This window comes from Coregonus lavaretus (assembly GCF_964263955.1).
Source record: "Coregonus lavaretus genome assembly, contig: HAP1_SCAFFOLD_75, whole genome shotgun sequence".
Lineage (NCBI taxonomy): Eukaryota > Metazoa > Chordata > Actinopteri > Salmoniformes > Salmonidae > Coregonus > Coregonus lavaretus.
In genome coordinates this window covers 715,420-738,833 of record NW_028165182.1, presented here as the reverse complement: position 1 = coordinate 738,833, position 23,414 = coordinate 715,420, and the positions used below count along the sequence as shown (strand labels likewise).

The following is a 23,414-nucleotide window of genomic DNA, read 5'->3' as shown; positions in this document are numbered from 1 at the left end:
CATCAATGCGAGCTGTGGCAAGAAGGTTTGCTGTGTCTGTCAGCGTAGTGTCCAGAGCATGGAGGCGCTACCAGGAGACAGGCCAGTACATCAGGAGACATGGAGGAGGCCGTAGGAGGGCAACAACCCAGCAGCAGGACTGCTACCTCCGCCTTTGTGCAAGGAGGAGCACTGCCAGAGCTCTGCAAAATGACCTCCAACAGGCCACAAATGCGCATGTGTCTGCTCAAATGGTCAGAAACAGACTCCATGAGGGTGGTATGAGGGCCCGACGTCCACAGGTGGGGGTTGTGCTTACAGCCCAACACCGTGCAGGACGTTTGGCATTTGCCAGAGAACACCAAGATTGGCAATTTCGCCACTGGCGCCCTGTGCTCTTCACAGATGAAAGCAGGCTCACACTGAGCACGTGACAGACGTGACAGAGTCTGGAGACGCGGTGGAGAACGTTCTGCTGCCTGCAACATCCTCCAGCATGACCGGTTTGGCGGTGGGTCAGTCATGGTGTGGGGTGGCATTTCTTTGGGGGGCCGCACAGCCCTCCATGTGCTCGCCAGAGGTAGCCTGACTGCCATTAGGTACCGTGATGAGATCCTCAGACCCCTTGTGAGACCATATGCTGGTGCGGTTGGCCCTGGGTTCCTTTTAATGCAAGACAATGCTAGACCTCATGTGGCTGGAGTGTGTCAGCAGTTCCTGCAAGAGGAAGGCATTGATGCTATGGACTGGCCCGCCCGTTCCCCAGACCTGAATCCAATTGAGCACATCTGGGACATCATGTCTCGCTCCATCCACCAACGCCACGTTGCACCACAGAATGTCCAGGAGTTGGCGGATGCTTTAGTCCAGGTCTGGGAGGAGATCCCTCAGGAGACCATCCGCCACCTCATCAGGAGCATGCCCAGGCGTTGTAGGGAGGTCATACAGGCACGTGGAGGCCACACACACACTACTGAGCCTCATTTTGACTTGTTTTAAGGACATTACATCAAAGTTGGATCAGCCTGTAGTGTGGTTTTCCACTTTAATTTTGAGTGTGACTCCAAATCCAGACCTCCATGGGTTGATAAATTTGATTTCCATTGATAATTTCTGTGTGCTTTTGTTGTCAGCACATTCAACTATGTAAAGAAAAAGTATTTAATAAGATTATTTCATTCATTCAGATCTAGGATATGTTCTTTTATTGTTCCCTTTATTTTTTTGAGCAGTGTATATATACACATTTGAAGTTTACATACAGCTTAGCCAAATACATTTAAACTCAGTTTTTCACAATTCCTGACATTTAATCCTAGTAGAAATTCCCTGTCTTAGGTCAGTTAGGATCACCACTTTATTTTAAGAATGTGAAATGTCAGAATAATAGTAGAGCGAATGATTTATTTAAGCTTTTATTGCATTCATCACATTCCCAGTGGGTCAGAAGTTTACATACACTCAATTAGTATTTGGTAGCATTGTCTTTAAATTGTTTAACTTAGGTCAAATATTTCGGGTAGCCTTCCACAAGCTTCCCACAATAAGTTGGGTGAATTTTGGCCCATTCCTCCTGACAGAGCTGATGTAACTGAGTCAGGTTTGTAGGCCTCCACTCCAATACCTTGGCTTTGTTGTCCTTAAGCCATTTTGCCACAACTTTGGAAGTATGCTTGGGGTCATTGTCCATTTGGAAGACCCATTTGCGAACAAGCTTTAACTTCCTGACTGATGTCTTGAGATGTTGCTTCAATATATCCACATAATTTTCCTTCCTCATGATGCCATCGATTTTTGAAGTGCACCAGTCCCTCCTGCAGCAAAGCACCCCCACAGCATGATGCTGCCACCCCCGTGCTTCACGGGTGGGAATGGTGTTCTTCAGCTTGCAAGTTTCCCCCTTTTTCCTCCAAACATAACGATGGTCATTATACACTTTACACTTTATTCATTTAGCAGACGCTCTTATCCAGAGCGACTTACAGTTAGTGAGTGCATACATTTTCCATACTGGCCAAACAGTTACATTATTTTTTCATCAGAACAGAGGACATTTCTCCAAAAAGTATGAACTTTGTTGCAAACCGTAGTCTGGCTTTTTATGGCGGTTTTGGAGCAGTGGCTTCTTCCTTGCTGAGTGGCCTTTCAGGTTATGTCGATATAGGACTCGTTTTACTGTGGATATAGATACTTTTGTACCTGTTTCCTCCAGTATCTTCACAAGGTCCTTTGCTGTTGTTCTGGGATTGATTTGCACTTTTCGCACCAAAGTACATTCATCTCTAGGAGACAGAACGCGTCTACTTCCTGAGTGGTATGATGGCTGCGTGGTCCCATGGTGTTTATACTTGCATACTATTGTTTGTACAGATGAATGTGGTACCTTCATGCATTTGGAAATTACTCCCAAGGATGAACCAGACTTGTGGAGGTCTACAATTTTTTGCTGAGGTCTTGGCTGATTTCTTTTGATTTTCCCATGATGTCAAGCAAGAGGCACTGAGTTTGAAGGTAGGCCTTGAAATACATCCACAGGTACACCTCCAATTCACTCACATGGTGTCAATTAGCCTATCAGAAGCTTCTTACGTCATGACATCATTTTCTGGAATATTTCCAAGCTGTTTAAAGGCACAGTCAACTTAGTGTATGTAAACTTCTGAACCACTGGAATTGTGATACAGTGAATTATAAGTGAAATAATCTGTCTGTAAACAATTGTTGGAATGCACAAAGTAGATGTCCTAACCGACTTGCCAAGACTATAGTTTGTTAAAAAGAAATTTGTGGAGTGGTTGAAAAACTCCAACCTAAATGTTTGTAAACTTCCGACTTATGTGCCCAATAGAAGTTAATGGTAAATGTACTTTTATTGTAAATAAGAATAGAATGTTTCTAAACACTTCTACATTAATGAGGATGCTACCATGATTACAGATAATCCTGAGTGAATCGTGAATAATAATGAGTGAGTGTGTGGATGTGTGTGGGGGGTTGTGTGTGTGTGCATGCATGCATGTGTCTGTTTAGGCAGGCCTGTATGTTCACATGTGCAACTGCATCCTCGACTGAGAGTGGAAGAGAGAGCGAGAGACATACAGAGAGTGATTGAGAGTAGACGGAGGGGACAGAAAAACGGACTGTGCAGTCAGAGAGTGAGAAAAGATAAACACAGTTGTAATATAGAGCTGTCACCGGCCTGTCAGTAGGCTGACTATCAGCCAGCAGTCTGGGATAGCTCTCCTTTCACTGCTACGAGATGACAGCTCATGTTGATTGCATGGCAGTATGGCAGTGACACATTTCATTGGCTATGTACAGGACAGTAACACCTCAAAATCCATCTGTATATGTGTGTGGAAGACAACTTCTCGACAAGATATTTTGCTCTGTTCTTTTCTTATCGTTCCTTGGGTAATTGTCGCCCATGATGGATCTGTCTGGACAGTGTCCTGGTTGAATAGGGAAGAATACAGCTACTGCTTTCATACAGGCTAACCAGCTAGGTCTAGGATGACAGGCTAAATTCTAGCTACTGCTGTCAGCCAGGCTTACCAGCTATGTCTAGGACGACAGGCTAAATGCTAGCTACTGCTGTTAGCCTGGTTAACCAGTTAGGATCACAGGCTAACTGCTACCTACCATTCTTAGCCTGGATAAACAGCTAGGCTTGGTTGACTTGCTACATGCTAGCTACCACTATTAGCCTGGTTAACCAGCTAGGCTAGGATGACAGGCTAAATGCTAGCTCAACGTTAGCCTGGTTAACTAGCTAGGATGACAGGCTAAATGCTAGCCACCATTGCTAGCCTGGTTACCTGTCTACCTGTCCCTTGGAAGACTGCACAGTGACATTACAGTGTCCCTATTTCCCCTCTATTAAGGACAAGACAGTCCAACACGAACATTGGCCGTGCACAGTAAATCACTTGGTGTTGATGAACGGTGGCGATTCAACATGTAGAATCGTTTGGAAATTGGAAAAAAATGACATCTGATATTCTATGGTCAGAAGCAATAGGACGACCACTCTCTGCACAACCACTGTGCACGGCTGACATTCGTGTTGATCTGCCTTGTTCTTAAGTCACAACAATCTTCATTTGAAGAGGGGGTGGGAAGATGACAATGCTAGTTGTCTGTGTGCATATTGTTTCACTGGCACTGTTTTGCTCTCCTATGTGTAATTTGATTACGTTCTCCTCACCACTAACTGTAATCCTTGTCTTGTTTCTCTAGTTCCTCCTGTGCTGTCAATACTACAGCAGTCATTCAATGCCACAGCAGACTACCAGGAGTCAGTGACTTTCACCTGCGTCACATCGGGATCCCCCGACCCCGAGGTCACCTGGCACAGGTACAGTTAGCCCCCCTACATACTAAGTCATGGTTGTGTTCATTAAGCACAAAACGGAAGAATACAGGGGAGGCACTACCTGAACTTCAAAAAGAAACGCTCGTTTTCGTTTTCCATTGCAAAACGTTTTGCTACCTTGTGACCTAATAAACATGATTAATGTGTCCTATTCATACATCGAAACTTCTATACGCTTGTGGCTTGGTAAACCAAATGTAATCCACCCATTCTTTGACAAAACTATTAGCCAACAAGACCACTAGCTCAACCACATTTGGGGTAGGTTTTGATTTATATTATGGCGATGTCACCAACTGTAGTCTGGTTTATCTATCATTGTTACAGATTAGTGCCTCCTTCAATGTCCCAATGTTCTAAATGACACACACACACACTCTTTCTTCACAAGCCAGTGCTGTCGACAGACACTGTAAATGATGACATCGCGTTGACACTGTGACATGTCCTTCAAGAGTGTGCCGCCACCTGTACCGTGTGTCACATTAGTCACACCTGCATCAGTAACATATGTTACATCTAACACACTCATTCATTCATACAACATCTGTTGCATATATCCTTAACCTGAGTGACACACTCATTAGCATGCTCTTAGAAGCTATAATAACAGGGTTGTGTTCATTAGGCACCAAACAGAAGAAAACAGTCTGAAACATGGATGAACAACTTGCGCTTGTCCAATGAGATATGCAGATTTCTTCTCGATTGCAAAATGCTTTAAAACACTTTTCAATGTATGCCCTAATGAACACAACCTCTCTTTTGCGAAACCCCCCAGCCTTTCCCGTTCTTTTGTATATTCCAGTGCTAGCACACCGGATTCTTCTGGTCAACTAATCATCAAGCCTTTGATTAGTTCATGTGTGCTAGTACTGTAATAGATGTAAAAAGTGGAGTGGCTAGAGATACTTGAGGAGAGATTTGGGAAACTCAAGGAGGTGTCCCAAATGTTCTTTCATATATATATGCTGCTCTATCAAACGCTAATACAGTTGTGTGGGAGGAATTCATAAATGTTGTGTACATGTCAAAGTTCATATTCAACTTTCAGAAGAAAAGTCTAAACTGTGTCATGCATATAACCTTTGGAGTGGTTCCAAATAGAACAGTTTTTGTATTGGCTGTGGGAAGGATTTTGACTGACAATGTTTTTGTTCCCCCGCCTCAAATTCACTTTTGTAATAGCTTTTCTTTCAATGGGAGAGATGGAGTTATAATTGGCCGTATAATTACAGAAAGCAATTGAAATGTTAAATCTATGTTTATCCTGTGAAAATTATATCTTGATGTGCCTCGCCTTGCACCACTGGCTTGCATAATTGCTCCATGTAGACTTTCATATAAATGGTTTAGAAAGCTCTGGTTGTTAACCATCCTGACTGCCAAGCTTGACTCTGTACTGTGACCGCATGTGACCACATCACCATACACTTAGAAATAAATCTAGAACATTAAAGGGTTCTTCGGCTGTCCCCCCTTTGAAGGACCCTTTTGGTTCCAGGTAGAACCCTTTTGGGCTCCATGTAGAACCCTGGAACCAAAACCATGGAACCAAAATGGGTTCTACCTGGAACCAAAATGTTTCTAACTGGAACCAAAATGGTTATCCTATGGGGACAGCCGAAGAACCCTTTTGGAACCTTTTTGTCTAAGAGTGTACTGCCCTCTCTGTTTCACCTTGCGCACTGCTCCACACTGACCACAACTCTACCCTGACCATATCTCCACCCTGACTGAAGCTTCACCCTTTTACCATCACTCCACACACTGACCACATGTCATCACTGACCACAACTCAACTCTGACTACAACTCCACTATGACCATTGTGACCTCTTCATCATGGTCAACTGCAATCTGACCACTGGGCCACCATAACCATACCCCCCCCCCCCCCCCCCATTCTGGTATTAAAGAGCTAGAGCACACCTCTTTCTTTCTCATCTTCTCTTGCTCACACACCCTCCTTCCCCTTCCTCCCACAGTTATATTTCCTGTTGTGTTGTGTTTCCACCTGGCTGGCTGTGCCTTTCAGTCAGTCATAGACGCCGATAAAGTCAGAGTAATTTCCTGTGCCTAGTGCGCTGCCCACTCCACAGACCAGCTTGTACGTACACGCACGTACGCACACACGCACACACACACACACACACACACACACACACACACACACACACACACACACACACACACACACACACACACACACACACACACACACACACACACACACACACACACACTGTTCTTCATTTCCTCCCTGACTCCTTCCAGCCTTATTACTCTGCCTCAGTGTTTCTCCCAGTCCCCTTTCAATTATCCTCCTTCTCTCTCACTTTCTCTTTCCTTTAGAGACAGAGTTTTAACACCATTGTAATGTGTGTGGGGGTGGGGGATGTATATGTGTGATAAACCATTTATTTCTAAATGCAGTAGAGCTATTGTATGTTTATCGTATCAGGGTGAAGGTGGTTGTGGTGGTGGAAGGGGGATGTGTGTGTGTCTTGTCTGTGTGTGTGTGTATGAGTGTGTGTGTGCATACGTGTGTGTTTTGTGTCTGTGTGCATGCATAGAGATATACAGTAGGGAAAAAAGTTTTGTAGGATTTTTTATGAATTTATTTGCAAATTATGGTGGGAAATAAGTATTTGGTCACCTACAAACAAGCAAGATTTCTGGCTCTCACAGACCTGTAACTTCTTCTTTAAGAGGCCCCTCTGTCCTCCACTCGTTACCTGTATTAATGGCACCTGTTTGAACTTGTTATCAGTATAAAAGACACCTGTCCACAACCTCAAACAGTCACACTCCAAACTCCACTATGGCCAAGACCAAAGAGCTGTCAAAGGACACCAGAAACAAAATTGTAGACCTGCACCAGGCTGGGAAGACTGAATCTGCAATAGGTAAGCAGCTTGGTTTGAAGAAATCAACTGTGGGAGCAATTATTAGGAAATGGAAGACATACAAGACCACTGATAATCTCCCTCGATCTGGGGCTCCACGCAAGATCTCACCCCGTGGGGTCAAAATGATCACAAGAACGGTGAGCAAAAATCCCAGAACCACACAGGGGGACCTAGTGAATGACCTGCAGAGAGCTGGGACCAAAGTAACAAAGCCTACCATCAGTAACACACTACGCCGCCAGGGACTCAAATCGTGCAGTGCCAGACGTGTCCCCCTGCTTAAGCCAGTACATGTCCAGGCCCGTCTGAAGTTTGCTAGAGTGCATTTGGATGATCCAGAAGAGGATTGGGAGAATGTCATATGGTCAGATGAAACCAAAATATAACTTTTTGGTAAAAACTCAACTCGTCGTGTTTGGAGGACAAAGAATGCTGAGTTGCATCCAAAGAACACCATACCTACTGTGAAGCATGGGGGTGGAAACATCATGCTTTGGGGCTGTTTTTCTGCAAAGGGACCAGGACGACTGATCCGCGTAAAGGAAAGAATGAATGGGGCCATGTATCGTGAGATTTTGAGTGAAAACCTCCTTCCATCAGCAAGGGCATTGAAGATGAAACGTGGCTGGCTCTTTCAGCATGACAATGATCCCAAACACACCGCTCGGGCAACGAAGGAGTGGCTTCGTAAGAAGCATTTCAAGGTCCTGGAGTGGCCTAGCCAGTCTCCAGATCTCAACCCCATAGAAAGTCTTTGGAGGGAGTTGAAAGTCCGTGTTGCCCAGCGACAGCCCCAAAACATCACTGCTCTAGAGGAGATCTGCATGGAGGAATGGGCCAAAAAACCAGCAACAGTGTGTGAAAACCTTGTGAAGACTTACAGAAAACGTTTGACCTGTGTCATTGCCAACAAAGGGTATATAACAAAGTATTGAGAAACTTTTGTTATTGACCAAATACTTATTTTCCACCATAATTTGCAAAGAAATTCATAAAAAATCCTACAATGTGATTTTCTGGAGAAAAAAAATCTCATTTTGTCTGTCATAGTTGACGTGTACCTATGATGAAATTTAAAGGCCTCTCTCATCTTTTTAAGTGGGAGAACTTGCACAATTGGTGGCTGACTAAATACTTTTTTTCCCCACTGTACATGTTTTATCTCTGTTTGCGTGTGTGTGTAATTGAATTGGTTGTGCACCTCTAGCCTATATGTTTTTATTTGTATTGTACGAATTCATCATCTCTACCTGTACTGTCTCTCTGTACACAGGAAGGGCCAGCAGTTGGAGAGGTCGGATCAGTATGTCCTCAACACCCTGGAGGGAGGCAGGAGTACCCTGACCATCCGTAACATAATCCAGGGGGACGGAGGCGACTATACCTGCCGAGCCACCAACAAGGCCGGGGCGGAGGAGAGGGAGCTCTTCCTCAAAGTGTTCGGTGAGTGTAGCAGCATGTCCCTCGTGGGCATCCATACTTATGTTATGACATTCTCAAATTTAAGTAAACATGTAAAATGGTCTCAAGTCGCATTTAATAATTACAACCAAAATATAATGTCCTTCGCAGCCGTCTTTGATGTCATCATGAAAAACACATTGATACCTGGATTTTATCTGGCTATTTGATGTTGCTTCGACCAGAAAACCAGAATTGGACCAAGAATTGATGTCATTATAGCATACCCATTTACTTTTCAATTAATTTTTCTTTAGATGTCTATAAACAGTAGGCACTATAGAAAGCTTTTAACATGTTTACTGTGTATTCCTGTATGTTCCTAGAGAGTCTATAGTCTTTGACCTTATGTGTGTCTCTCTATAAATAGAAATCCATATGGATTGGAATGAAAGACACTGGGTCTTGAGAGCCACAAACTGCAAATTCCGCCATAGGCAGCAGGCACTATAGGAATCTACATGTTTCCTGTGCATTATAAGGAACATATTCCAACATAAGCTACATATTCCTGAGTATTATAACTAGCCCAAGATAGACCACAGCCTGTCGTTTCCAATAGGAACAAATGAGTCATAGTGGGCAGAGCCAAGCATGAGCAAGTGAGATCCTATTGGCGCGTTCTACAATGTATTTTCATATTTCCATTGAAATATCTACAAAACGTAGTCCACTCTGTTCGTAACAGATTTTAGTTTTGGGAACAGAAAACTGTGTTGAGATCAAATGTTTTATTGATGAGAACATTTGAATAATGTCGACCAAAATCCATCTCGCTCCATCTTCTCCCAATGCCGGCCACTGGGCTTCCTCTCATCACCGTATTTGGTAGTGAGTGGAAACGCCAACCAGATGCTTCACACTTATACATCCAGTGAAATATCTGGCTCAATATCTGTGGTATTACTGGATGTTTCTAGAGAGTGTCCTTGACCTTATGCGACCTCATGTGTGTCTATGAATATTAATATGGATTTGAATATAAGGTGTTTCGTCTTGAGCGTTACAAACAGCCAATTCCTATTCACCAAGGGAAAATATTATTTCAGTGGAAAATGTTCGCCATACAGTCGCCACTACCTCAACCAATCATCCAACAACTTGAATCTAATACAATTCCGGAGGGAAAAAATATATCTAATTTATTTTACAATCGGTGACACCCTGTTCATAAAAGTTTCAATGTATATTTTAATAAAGCTGCCAGCATATTTCCTCCCTGATTATTCTGATGGAGCTCTTTCCTCTTTATGAAAATGTATGGAGATTTATGCTCTAGTCATCAAGATCCTTTCAAGGCCCAGGCTCCGGTTGTTCTTCAAAATGCACATTTAAATGAAGAAGTTAGTGGAGGGCTTGAGTTTTGTTTTGCAAAGTGCGGCGGGGAAACACAGTTGTAAGATAGTTTTATTACCCCTGACAGTTGAAAGAGCAGGGGATAAAGAGAAGAGAGGGATTTGTCATTAAGAGTTTATGCCACATTTCTTGGTGTTTCACAGGGTTGAATTTGTGGCCTCTTGCGGTTGGTGTCCCCCGCAGCGAGCTGCGCTGGCCAACATAGGGTCTACCATGAAATATCAATATGCATAGGCTATATTGAAATGGGAATCTAATCTACATGTTAAAAAAACTTGAAGCAAAAGCTTATTTTACATAATAATGTGTATAAGAGAAGACCTTGATGAAGGTATTGGTTAAACGCGTAGATTTTAACAATAAAGCAAACTTCCATTGTGCTACCAAGAGTCGCTTAATATCTTTTAATCTTCAGCTTGCTCCACTGATCATTTATTCATCTATAAAGGAGAAGACACACTTGAACCGAATTGACCATTTCTTGTACCTGTTGTTCAGAAGCTTAAGCGGGTTAAGGAGTTATTGTATGAATCATAGGCCTCATCTGTGTATCGCTGCTTGGTTCCCACTAGGGCCTCTGGGTGTAAATAGAGAAGCGGTGTAGTACTTGAGGCCGGTCTCAAGGCCATGTTTGAAAGTATTTAGCTTACCTTAAAAAATGATCTCCACCAAAATATTAGTGCCTCGTTATTTCTGTCGAAAGATAATTGTTTATGTTTACATTTTTGGCTTCAAGGACAAAGCAAATTTAACTATGTAGGCCTAAAGGCCTAAAGAAAGTCATTGATTTTGTGTTTGTGTGTGTGTGTGTGTGTGTGTGTGTTTGTATGTGTGTGTGTGTGTGTGTGTGTGTGTTGGTGCATTTAGGCATATGTGTGTGTATGACCCCGTTATGTGAAAAGCTCCAAATCCCCTCAGATGGCTCATCCACCCTAAGGTTCACTCTGTGTGAAATTACAAATGACTTCTTGATCTCGCCAAGAAAGCCTTAAAATCCAGACACACTTTAGGCCTATTTCTCCATTCACTTCCATTTCTTCACAGCTTTACAGCCGTCTCTACTTTACTTTTACAGGGTGTCATTTTAAAAAATACATGATTTATATTGCACACTATTTGCCCATGACACGTGTGGCGTTCGGGCTCTAGCTTAGACAGCCGTGTCTGAGAGTGGCTTATTCGCCAGAGACAAATGGTGAGCGGGCCTCGACGCCACAGCCGCGGTGCCCCGCTCCTTAATGTTTTTTATCAGAGGCGCTCAGCATCAAAAAAGGGTTTGTCTGTACACCGCGTGTCTCGTCACTAAACACCCCCACCGGCAGCCAGCCAGCATAATGCTGCGTCTGTTAAGAAGCCAGAGGATCCACAGAAAGAAGGAGTAAAATAGACAGTATATTAAAGAATATATGAAAGAGGAAGAAACTTCTGTTGAAGAGAAAGAGGAGTAAAGGTATCGTGAGAAAGAGGTTTTGAGGGAGTAGGGAGACTTAAAGTCCTGGTTGTCTGTCTGGGCACGGTGTGGACAGTGGACTCAAATGTACCAAGGACTGCACAGTTTATAGCCTAGAGAAGTATGAACAGTAGATTTAGATCTTATGGCTGGCATTAATAATCAAGCCCAATGTCGTCCATCCCCCAATACATGGTGTTAGCCTTAGGCGTGTCCTGTCTTAAATTATTGTCTTTCTCTTCCTCCCTATCGCTCTCTCTTTATCTCTTTCATCCCTTCCTCCGTCTCTCTCTCTCTCTCTCTCTCTCTCTCTCTCCTTTATCTATCTTGGACTCTCTCCCCCCTTCTCCCTCCCTCCCTCTCTTTCAATCTCTTTCTCTCTCTGTCCCTCCAGTCCAGCCACACATTACCCAGCTGCGTAACGTGACGGCGGTAGAGGGCAGTGCTGCCATGATCTCCTGCGTGGCCGAGGGGGAGCCGCTGCCTGAGATCTCCTGGAGGAGAGCCAGCGACGGTCGGAGCTTCGCCGACAGAGACAAGGTAACGCTGGGCTGTCCCCTGCTCTTACTGTCAGCCCCCTTGTTCACTATATGCTGCCTACTGTTGCACTCTACTGGTACCCGTTTCCCCCTCTCTAGACACACACAGTCACATGCAAGCAAGCACACACACGCTCGCACACACGCAGGCACGCTTGAGTGCACACACACGCGCACACACACACACACACACCCACACACACACAAGGTAACCCCGTTGTCCCTGCTTTTACTGTCCACCCTCCGCTCACTGCATACTGCCTACAGTCACACAAAGTACCGTCCTCAACCCTCTCTCACCACTTATTTCTTGCGCAGACACACATGCGCAGACCAGATGGCCGGTATTAACAAAGAACATGTCTGAGGAGAATGCTCACCTTTGAGGATGGCTGTGACTGCATCATAGAGTAATTCTCAGCACTGAGAAAAAATATTGTATAAACGTTTTGTGGGCCTAGTAATTCCAACATCTCCTTCCTAAGGTATATGTGAAGTAAAATATTATTAATTGTGTTACTAAACAAAGAGATACATTTAAGCCATAGGGTAAGCTAAGTTATACTCAGTGTATCAAGGTTGGATGCCATTGATGACTCAATCGAAATAAAACCATGTTGTATACGACTAGGATGTTTTCAATAAAGACCATTCATCTGAGATTCTCTGAGCATACATTGTGAGTCATAGTGCCTCAACGGACAAAGGTTAAAGAAATGCTCTCAACATGGCTAAGAGGAAACAGACAGCTACCGTGTGTTTGTCTGTCATTGTCTCAGTAGCCGCCGAGCACTAATGCTTTTCAAGAGACGCTGCATTAGCAAAGATGGCTGCCGCTTTCTATGGAAAAAAGGTCAATGGCTGAGATAAATGAATGTGTGCGTTGGCTCAAACCGCTCGGCTTGATAAATCACGGTGCCGAAAGAGAGTAAATGTGTCTTTGCGCACCGAGGCAAATGCAATTATGTGAGCGCTGAGCAACACACCTAAATGTATGGGAAAGAACAAACAGGGCTTTGTGTATACTGCTGCCTTGATGGATGGCCATGGTCATTTAGGTGTAAAGCTAGTTGCTTCTTCTCTCAATTTACATCTGCATATCCAGACACAGCCAGCACGCTAGTCTCTATTCTCTTATTCTCTTATCCAGTACCATAAAGCGTAACGCAACTACTTTTACGTCGGGGTAATGTAGCAAGAGCTTTGTTTTGTTTTATTTTGTTTCCTTTTCTCCTTCGCTAGCCAGCTAGCGTATTTGTTTCTCATTGAAGCACATACAAACCCAGCAAACCTGCTGAGAAACATTGTACCCTGGCTGAAAGTCAATGATACATAGTAACAGAGCATTGGGGGTTTCTGTTTACCTGTTTTCTCTTCTCAATGCCACTGGCGAGGTTATGCTAGACGCAGCAGCGAGCCACAGCAGCTCCCCATTCACGGCAGCTTAATAAGGTCTTACAGTGAGCCGACACTCCCAAGGACAACAGCCACTGTATCTTTACTGAAGAAAGAGGATAAGGAAAGATGTGGCATCTTGTTTTAACTGATCCAGAGCCAGTACTAATACCATCTGAGAAGTTTGTATGGAGTTCAGCTTTGGAGATATCTTATTTAAAATCATGTGTGATTATTGCAGGGTGTGGGAGGGCATATCCAGTTTCATCACATCAGATAGGAGAGGGCTTCCACTGATCTGCTCTCCATCTCTCATCTTCCACTCTATCTCTCTACCTATCTCTCTCTGTTTTCATCTCTGTCTCTTTCTTGCTATGTGGGCTTGCAAAGTGCGGCGGGGAAACACAGTTGTAAGATAGTTGTATTACCCCTGATAGTTGAAAGAGCAGGGGATAAAGAGAAGAGAGGGATTTGTCATTAAGAGTTTATGCCACATTTCTTGGTGTTTCACAGGGTTGAATTTGTGGCCTCTTGCGGTTGGTGTCTTTCCATGACAGACTGACCAGGTGAATCCAGGTGGAAGCTATGATCCCTTATTGATATCACTTATTAAATCCATTTATATCAGTGTTGATGAAGGGAAGGAGACAGGTTAAAGAAGGATTTTTAAGTCTTGAGACATGGATTGTGTATGTGTGCCATTCAGAGGGTGAATGGGCAAGACAAAACATTTTTGATGTGCCTTTGAACCGGGTATTGTTTGTGTCAAGAACTGCAACGCTGCTGGGTTTTTCAAGCTCAACAGTTCCTAATGTTTGGTATACTCAGTGTATATCATAAGGCCTTTCTTTCAAGGCCTAGTTATACCCTAACACAATGGTCGGAAACTTCTGGTTTACAGGCCTAATCAGGCCTGCAAGTCACATTAAATGTAAAAATGTTATTTATATTTGTGTAGAATAACATTAATCAACCAATCAATATACATGCAAAAACACAGATATTGAAACAAACAATTCTGAAAATCAACCTGCAATAGAGCATGCTGGGAAATATGATAATTATGGCCATGGTTTTGACTCTTGTTATTAATACCAACACTGGGGTTATTGTACACCACTGAGTGTTTGTAGAGTTCATTTAACTCCTGAATCAACACTAGAAATGTTACACTGAAAAATCAACACTATGTAACACTGTACAATTTACTGTTTACCATAGCAGACACTGCTGGTTCACTCAGACTCCCTTATTTTTCTCCTACTCTCTGCTCAATAAAATCACAGAAAATACTCATTTGAAATACATCATGGCAGTTTTAACACTGAGGTAAACACTAATGCTTAGCCACTATTTCAAATAAAGAAAAAAAAATACAATAAATAAAGCTTAGAAGGGTTCTTCAGAATGGTTCTATGTAGAAATGATCCTTATTGCTTTCTAAAGAATCATCAAAGAACCCTTTCTTAGAAAAACTGTTCTTAGGATGAAAAAGGTTACAAAGAACCCTCATTTTCCAAGAAGGGTTCTTCAGATGAAAATGGTTCTTGGTAGGCTTACTATCAGTTCAAGCATTAACACCTATAACATAGGCCTAATGAATGGTTGCACAGAAGGGTATACATCAGGCTGAGGAAAATGGGAGTACAGTTATCAAAAAAGGTTAAGAACCACAGCATTTACGGACTGCAAGTGCCCCTGAACAAGGCCAATTTGGTCCACTTCTACTCTAAAGCACTCTCGTAAAGCACATGAGTTGTTTTGTATCTAGTTTAATGGTCATAGATAATGCTGCATACCTCCCCTTAAGGTAATCACAAATAGCAGTGTCTATCACATTGCTTTGAGTGTGTTTGCGCGCACGTATGCTGTATTTTTCTGTCCCCATGCTGACATGTGCACAAACACACACACACACGCTCAATGCCTAAAAATAATAAGCACACACACTTTGTTTATGTCTGCTTTGAAGTGCTTTTGTTTTCGGCAGTGAAACTATGGGGGGTAAATACTGTATACTATTCTGTGGAGAGAGACCAGTATAGACTATGGCCGTGTCCGAAATCTGGCTTGCCTACTACTTACTTAAACTACACACTGTGTACTAATCATATTAAATACTATTTAGAATGCACTGTTTAGTAACAAATATATTTAGTACGCGCAAATATCAACATTATAGGCACATCCATATTGCGAAGGCATCAACTAATGCACAATTGCGTTGAATCCCGCCATTCGTTCATCTCTCTCTCTCTCTCTCTCTCTCTCTCTCTCTCTCTCTCTCTCTCTCTCTCTCTCTCTCTCTCTCTCTCTCTCTCTCTCTCTCTCTCTCTCTCTCTCTCTCTCTGTCTGTCTGTCTGTCTGTCTGTCTGTGTCTAAGTGTGTGCTCCTGCAGTGCCTCCTGTCCATGTCAGCTCCTCTGCACTGCATATCAAACAGGCTAGTGTCTCACTCCCTCCTGCCCTCTCTCTCGCCCTCCTCCCTTTCCTCCCCCCATCGCCTCCCTCCTTCTCCCTAGAGAGAGCATCCCTTCCTATGCCAGGGGAACCTGGGAATAAATAACCCAATTCTAGGAGAGAGAGCAAGAGGGAGAGCGAGAGAGAGAATGCACAAAGCCCAGAGTCAGCATTCTCTTCCTCTGGCAGATTTGCTTTGCTTTCTGCCCCACTGTTTATTGGACAGCATTTCTATTCACTCCAAATTCAATGTCCAGTTCCACTCCTGAATTGTTCAAATGGAATGTGGAGGGAACCTGCTGTATAGGTGAGGGAGCACACTGTGACCATGCTACTGAAAGCACCACTTTCATAGCCAACCACAATTTTAATAAAAATAATCATGTTCAAGGTAAAACCAGGATCAAACCAAATGACGATTCCCCCGAAATCAAACCAACTTTATTATACCCTTTATCACTCCTAAAAAGGGAGGCCTCTTTAACCTGGCAGTAGCGAGAGACTGTGTGAGCTGAAATAACTGCAAGAGAATGTGTCAGTCTGAAATGAATGCAAGAGACTTCACAGTCAGGGCTAATACGACTGAGGCATTATAATGGGCATGAACAGGAGGTGTTGGGGCTGGCGTTGGAGCACTAGAAAGGAGCTGGATGTGCATCGATTGTCTAGGGAGATCTATAGAGTGGGCGTTGGAGTCAGTTGGAGTCTGTTTGAGTCTGCCACATCCGCACACTGCAGGGGCGAGCTCCCAGGAGACACCAGGGCTCAAGACTAAAGGAGAAGGGAGGAAAATGACACAGAGACGGGTCCCAGAGGGGGGAGAGATATCTATAGGCCAAATTAGACCTGGCATGGGAACTCTGTGGGTTACGACTGCAGTCTTCTGAGTGCTGGGCCCAAGTCCTGCTGGTTTCTAACCCTAGCACTTGATTAATCAATGGCAGTCACTATCTGTTTAGGGAGTCCGCCCAGCTAGCAGACGTGTTCAAATAATATTTGTTTTCTTTCAAATATTAAAATAACCATTGGAGTAGTCCCAAAAGTGCAAATCCCGCCCATCTGGCACTCCATACAGGCTTGATCAAACTCTCAAAGTATTTGAAGAACCCAAAAGATCTCCTTCTAAGTGATGATCACCCTGAGATAGTTTGTCTTCGTTAAGCATCATTGATGATTATAAGGAATGATTGCTGCTCCTAATCTAATTGACCCTTGGCTTCAAATTGAGACCATCTCTCTTCACAGTTCTCTATCTAATTATTGCAAATCAATTGATAGTCAATCACATTAATCCTAGCCAGAGGCGTAAAACTGATTTTACATCAGATACTTGGTTTGACTGAGTGTCAGGGGGGTTTAACAGTTTTGAAGGTGTGTGAGGTTGTTATGGAGTAAAAGGTCAACAGAAAAAAAAAGTGTATGTGTGTGTGGATGGATGGAGTGGATAAAGCAAATTCTTCACGAGATGTACAGTATGAAATATATTCACGATCCATTCATGTGTGTGTGGTGTGTGTGTGTGTGTGTGTGTGCGTGCGCGTGTGTGTGTGTGTGCGTGCGCGTGTGTGTGTGTGTGTGCATGCGTGTGCGCGCATGCATGTGCTCATGCATGTTTGTGTGCACAGAGCCAGGATGGGCGTGTGGACGTGCGGGGCCGCCATGGCAAGTCCATGTTGACCATCAGTGGGGTGAAGCTAACTGATTTGGGCCGTTTCGACTGTGAGGCCCTCAGCAGGATCGGGGGCCACCAAAAGAGCATGTTCCTCGATATAGAGTGTAAGTACAGTCTGGGAACAAAAACACACATGCCTGCACAGATACAGTATACACACACACACACAAGTTTGCACATCTGAACAGTATACACACAAAGAGAATGGAGCACAGCCGCTACCTCACTCTTTAACCAAGGTGCATGAATTGAGGACAATGGAAGTTAATAAAAAAACTTATTTTTATTATTATTTCTAAAACCAATACAACTCATTTGCACATGCAAAGCATCACAACCACACACACAAAGCTGCTGACTTATAATATTCCATTGTTGAACACTGTTTCTGTTTTCCCTTTTTAACAAATGCTAGATTAATCACAACAGAGTTGCCTGCCCCCCAGAAAGGCTAATTAGTACGAGGATATCCTGCTGCATTATTTATCCAACCACACACACACACACACACACACACACACACACACACACACACACACACACACACACACACACACACACACACACACACACATAATTCCTGGTGAAAAAACTGCTTCCTCAAGTACTCTTTAATAATAAGATTAAAGCTAAAGATCTCACCATCTCATTTCAGAACACAGTTCAATTCAATCCAATGGTTCTTTAACCCTTTGACGTGTACGGTCACATATTTGTGATCATTGTAGAGTGGTCCCTGCAGCGTACCATCGCAAATATGTGATTGGAAACAGTAGCAACAGAACGTTTGATGCAACAAACGCATCTAAACAGCATTGATGAGAAATAATGGTCTTCACAACTTTATTCTTCAATTTCACCTTTTACTGTAAAAGATAAATGCAAACTTCATCATAAATAATAAATAAATAATATGCCATTTAGCAGACGCTTTTATCCAAAGTGACTTACAGTCATGTGTGTATAATTTTTTACGGATGGGTGGTCCTAGGGATCGAACCCACTACCCTGGCGTTACAAGCGCCATGCTCTACCAATTGAGCTACAGAACACATCCAAACATCACACGGAACACATCCACAGCCAAACTCATTCCATAAACCAGTTTACATAACAGGTTGCGCTGACAAAAAAACAAAACATAAGTTAGCGACTTGTTTACAATGTACCACATCTCTCGTGAGCACAAGGGAGAAATGAAATATTGTTTAGAAAATAGCTGTGTCAGCTAAGCTAACAGCAGCTAAATTCTGTTTGTTTATGTTTGACAAGCGAAAATTCCATAATCCCAGAATACCATTCACTATAAGATGCAAATAAACGAAGTCAAAGATGGCTGCGCCCATTGGCTGAAAAATATGAACTTAGTTTGGCCACTTTTCAGCATTTTACAAATCTTCGATATACTTGTTACAGTGTATACAAGAACCGGAGCACATGACTTGACAAGTCGTTTACCGTTTTTCACAAATCAAATGTTATCACCTCACAGATCATCACCCCAAATATAAGCCTACTTCCTAGCCTAACCGTAGCGCGAAAGCTAGACAGGGATGAAACCATTTTAGGGGGGTTTGTGGGGGGGTTCATGTCATTTGTGGGGGGGTTTTGAAGTCCATGGGAGGTAGAAATGGGGGAAGGTATTGTGCGGAGATATGATGCAGGAAATATTACTATGATGGGGGATTTATCAATAAATGGGGTGCAAACACAGGATAAATCAAATAAAACCCCTGGAAAGGGGGGTCTGAGCTGGCAACCCTGAGGTACCATAGTTGCAATCTGATGCCGCGTTCAAAAGAACTGGGAACTGGGAACTCGGAAATCTCCAACTTCTGACTTCAGTGCGTTCAAGACAACTGGGAACTCTGAAAACAACGAGCTCCGACTGGGATTTTTTTTTTTACGGTCATCCAACTAGGAATTCCAACTCGGGAACTCAGGCCTCTTTCTAGAGCTCCGACTTTCCGACCTGAAGATCACTGACGTCATGATTTGACCTCGTATTTTTCCCAGTTCCCAGTTGTCTTGAAAGCACCATAAGTCAGTCGCGTGAACTATGCCTTCACCTCGTTTTTTTATAACATCTTTGGTCTGACAGACGCTTACGTGACAAACAGAATGCATTGTATGATGCCAACAAACATGGTGCCACACATAGCTGGCAAATAGCTTAACATTAGCTCATCATAATCAGTACAACCATCAAAAAGTATTTTACACACATCATATGTGTCCATTACAATCTTGCAAGAATCGGAATGCATGATTTGTCACCAGTACTTGAAAACGTGAATAAAACAGTACATACATTATGATCCATACATACTGCAGTAGGAACGACAACACGATATACAGAAAATAAGGCACTTTGATAGGAACGCACACATGTCCAAAGTTATTATTTGTGAGGAAACAACAATGAAGGCAATGCGGGCGCCAGCCAGAAACAGTGCCAGGGGGGAATCGTTTGTGCAAGGCCTGTTCTGACTAGAGATGTGAAATGTCTTCATACTTGATTTGGGGAAACACTGGGGAAGGGCTTTTGTTGAAGAGAGAAGTTTGTCCGGCTCTGTAAATCTCAAACATAAATTGTCAGCAACAGTGAAATGGGCTACTTCTTATGTGAATTAATGAGGAGGCGGAACACACCTCAATTCAAACTGTTGTTAGAAAATAAAACTTGTTAGAAAATAATTTGAAATTGACAAGTTGAAACAGACTATAGGTAATTAGCAGTCAGCGTGCCTTGGTTTGAGAGCAGTGCGGGTTAACTGTCCTGTTGCGTAACAATCACATTTTGGAACAGTGAGTGCATTCTGACATCACACGCATAAAAAAACTCACGCTGGGGTGACCGTTAGAGATATTTGGAACTCACACGTGAAAAGGTTAATGGCATGAAACACACATATAATAATTGCCAAAGTAGATGTGCAATTGCACTTAGTAACTATCTAGACCCAGGTGGCACCCTTTGAGGTGAGCATGCATGAGATCACTGAGATTTTCCCGCGCTACTCTTGGCAGTGCCACTCCCTCAGAACAGTGACCCATCACGCCCTCCCTCAACACATGACAGTCAGAAAGTAGAGGGACAAAAATGGGTCCAAGAGCTGTGTGACTGAGTGTAGGAGTGGCGGAGGCTAAGCCAACCGTTGCAGCGGAACTAATGAACTAATTTATTAAGTCTTTGGCGGGACGAGAGGAGGGGGTAGAGGCACGTCCTCCTTCGTGACAGAGTGCCAGGCATCAATCTCCCTAATGGAATACTGCGAGCAAGCATAAAACAGACCATAATGCCACTCTACTGACTACGGGGTGAATGCAGCAGCGAGCGGTGATGGCGAGCGGCCCCCCCAATGTAGTAGGGGGATCGTTCATTAGCGCCTATCCAGCTCGGCACCGCAGATGCACACATTCACACACACAATGACACACACACACACACACTCAGGAAGAGTATCATAATGAAGATCTCTCACCCAGCATGAGGTGTCTTCAATTAAGTTTAAGATTCCTTTTAACTTTAGGGAGCGATTACACTTAAGCCCAACAATCAGTTTTTTAGATTTTGATCATTACATTTAAGTCATTTAGCAGACGCTCTTATCCAGAGCGACTTACAGTTAGTGAGTGCATACATTTTCATACTGGCCCCCCGTGGGAAACGAACCCACAACCCTGACGTTGCAAGCGCCATGCTCTACCAACTGAGCTACACGGATCATCTCAGATGTTCTGGGTGTTTTTTAATTGGCTGGTTTTGCATGACTTGGAAGCTAACCAACCAATCATGTTGTGTCTTGGATAGACATGCCCAAGTTCCAGACCAACCAAACCATATTTTACTCATGGGAGGGCAACCCGGTAAACATCAGCTGTGACGTCAAGTCCAACCCGCCCGCCACCATGCTATGGAGGAGAGAACGCCTCACCATCTCGGCCGAGGGCACTGCCAACACACGCGTCCACACGACCGACGGCAAGTCCTTGCTAGAGGTGGGTATAGGAAGCAACAGGGCACTCACCGGTAACAGTCTAACTTCAGAAATAAAAATCATGGCCATCTTATCATCCCCAGCTTCCAAGTGGTCTATTCAACTCATTTCCTCTCCTCTGCATCTCTTCCCTAGGTCCTTGCCAACTTACCTGGTAAAATAAGGGCTGAATGAAAGAAACAATGCTTTATACTGGCTAAAATAGTGTTACCCAAAGCCTTCACTAAGTGTAATGCCAGTGTCAGTATATTGACTTAGCTCTGGTCTCTGTGCTCACTCAAATGTTTGTCCCTAGGTCACCCCAGTGTCCGATAGGGATTTCGGACGCTACAACTGCACGGCCCGGAACAACATCGGAGCGAAATACCAGGAGTTCATCTTGGCCCAGGCAGGTAAGTGCTGGCCTCATAAAGTGACCAATCCCCCCCCCCCCCCCCCCCTCATTATAGCACATTGGACTTTCCCTTGATATCATACACATGGAATCGGGTAAACCATGCACCTCAACATATCAAAGTTCATCCATTAACAAAATAGTTCCAACTGTGTATCATCCATGTGGCATGATTGACCAAATATAGCCCCAGTCAACCAATGATATAATCTACTACTGACCAAAGCAACAAAACTCCACCCCAACTGGAAGTCCAGATAGGATCTTCCAACTGTTTTGCACCCCACCTGCTCTTTTTTGTTGTTGATAACCTCCTTATTTGCCATTTCCATGGCAGTAAATCCCATAACCACCCCCCAACCTCTATTTAGCCTAACCTAATCTCAAATAGTGCTCGCTGATTTAACATAGTTCCCCCTATTTACTAAAGTACCCCCTAATTTACGGTGCATAGCGCAGGCTAATATACAATAACGCAGTCCAATTCACTTTAGTGCAGATTCAATTACTTCAAACACAGGGCCTCTTAGAAGTAGAATACTGAGAAAAAGGACTTACTATTTTTTTAAGAGACATTCTTCCACACACATACCCAGATACGTATGCATTTGCGCACACACACACACACACACACACACGTCGGAACGCACACTTCAAACACACAGAGACACCTTTACAAACTCTCCTTCTGTCACACACACACAGACACGCACACTAAAGGAAAGTAAACAAGGCGTCGCTGAAATAAGATTCAGATCTCTTTCCCTCTCTCTCAAAATGAATGGAGTGTCGCCACATTGTGAATAACAAACCATAAGACTAAAACAGAGGTTTGGGAATCTATTAAATGAAACAACGGGTCCTTCACACACACACACACACACTCTCCCGCCCATCAGTTTGATTTGGCTTCAAAGTCTGATCATTAAAGAAAGAGGAAACTTCTCTAGATAGAAGACTGTGAGCCAACCCTGTCAGCCAACTACCCAGCTAAATGCTAACACTTGATTCATGATCAATTCATTCATATGGAAACTGTGTCGCAGCGCTAACCACCTTATGCAACTCTTTATGTAACTTGAATGATATTATGAATAGCAGATCATAGTTGAAAAGTCATGTATTATCCCTGATGTTAAGAAGATTTGGGCCTGTATTCACAAAGCGTCTCAGAGTAGGAGTATTGAACTAGTATCAGGTCCACCCTCTTATTCATTATGACTTAAAAGGCTAAATCAGATCAGCACTCCTACTCTGAGATGCATTGTGAATACGGTCTCTGGTGTATTACTCAAGATATCATGGAGTTGTGCCAAGTAAAAATGCAGTGTATATAAGACTGTGAAGGTTTGACTCTGAAGGATTGAACTGCCTATACCCACAGTGCTAGCAAACAGAGTTCAATTTGTCCCACTTCCCACT

General features: G+C 43.4%; 1 protein-coding gene across 1 annotated transcript in view; it reads left to right on the top strand.

The window, feature by feature from the left end:
* Positions 1–23,414, top strand: part of LOC311116189 (neural cell adhesion molecule 2-like) — a gene marked incomplete at both ends in the record, with an annotated part of 112,407 nt that overhangs the window by 32,264 nt on the left and 56,729 nt on the right. Inside the window, 6 exons of the mRNA XM_084191310.1 lie at positions 4,219–4,336; positions 8,539–8,708; positions 11,927–12,072; positions 17,551–17,701; positions 21,412–21,599; positions 21,894–21,990. Of these exons, the coding sequence (XP_084047436.1) occupies positions 4,219–4,336; positions 8,539–8,708; positions 11,927–12,072; positions 17,551–17,701; positions 21,412–21,599; positions 21,894–21,990 (870 nt within the window). The remainder of the gene's footprint in view (positions 1–4,218; positions 4,337–8,538; positions 8,709–11,926; positions 12,073–17,550; positions 17,702–21,411; positions 21,600–21,893; positions 21,991–23,414) is intronic.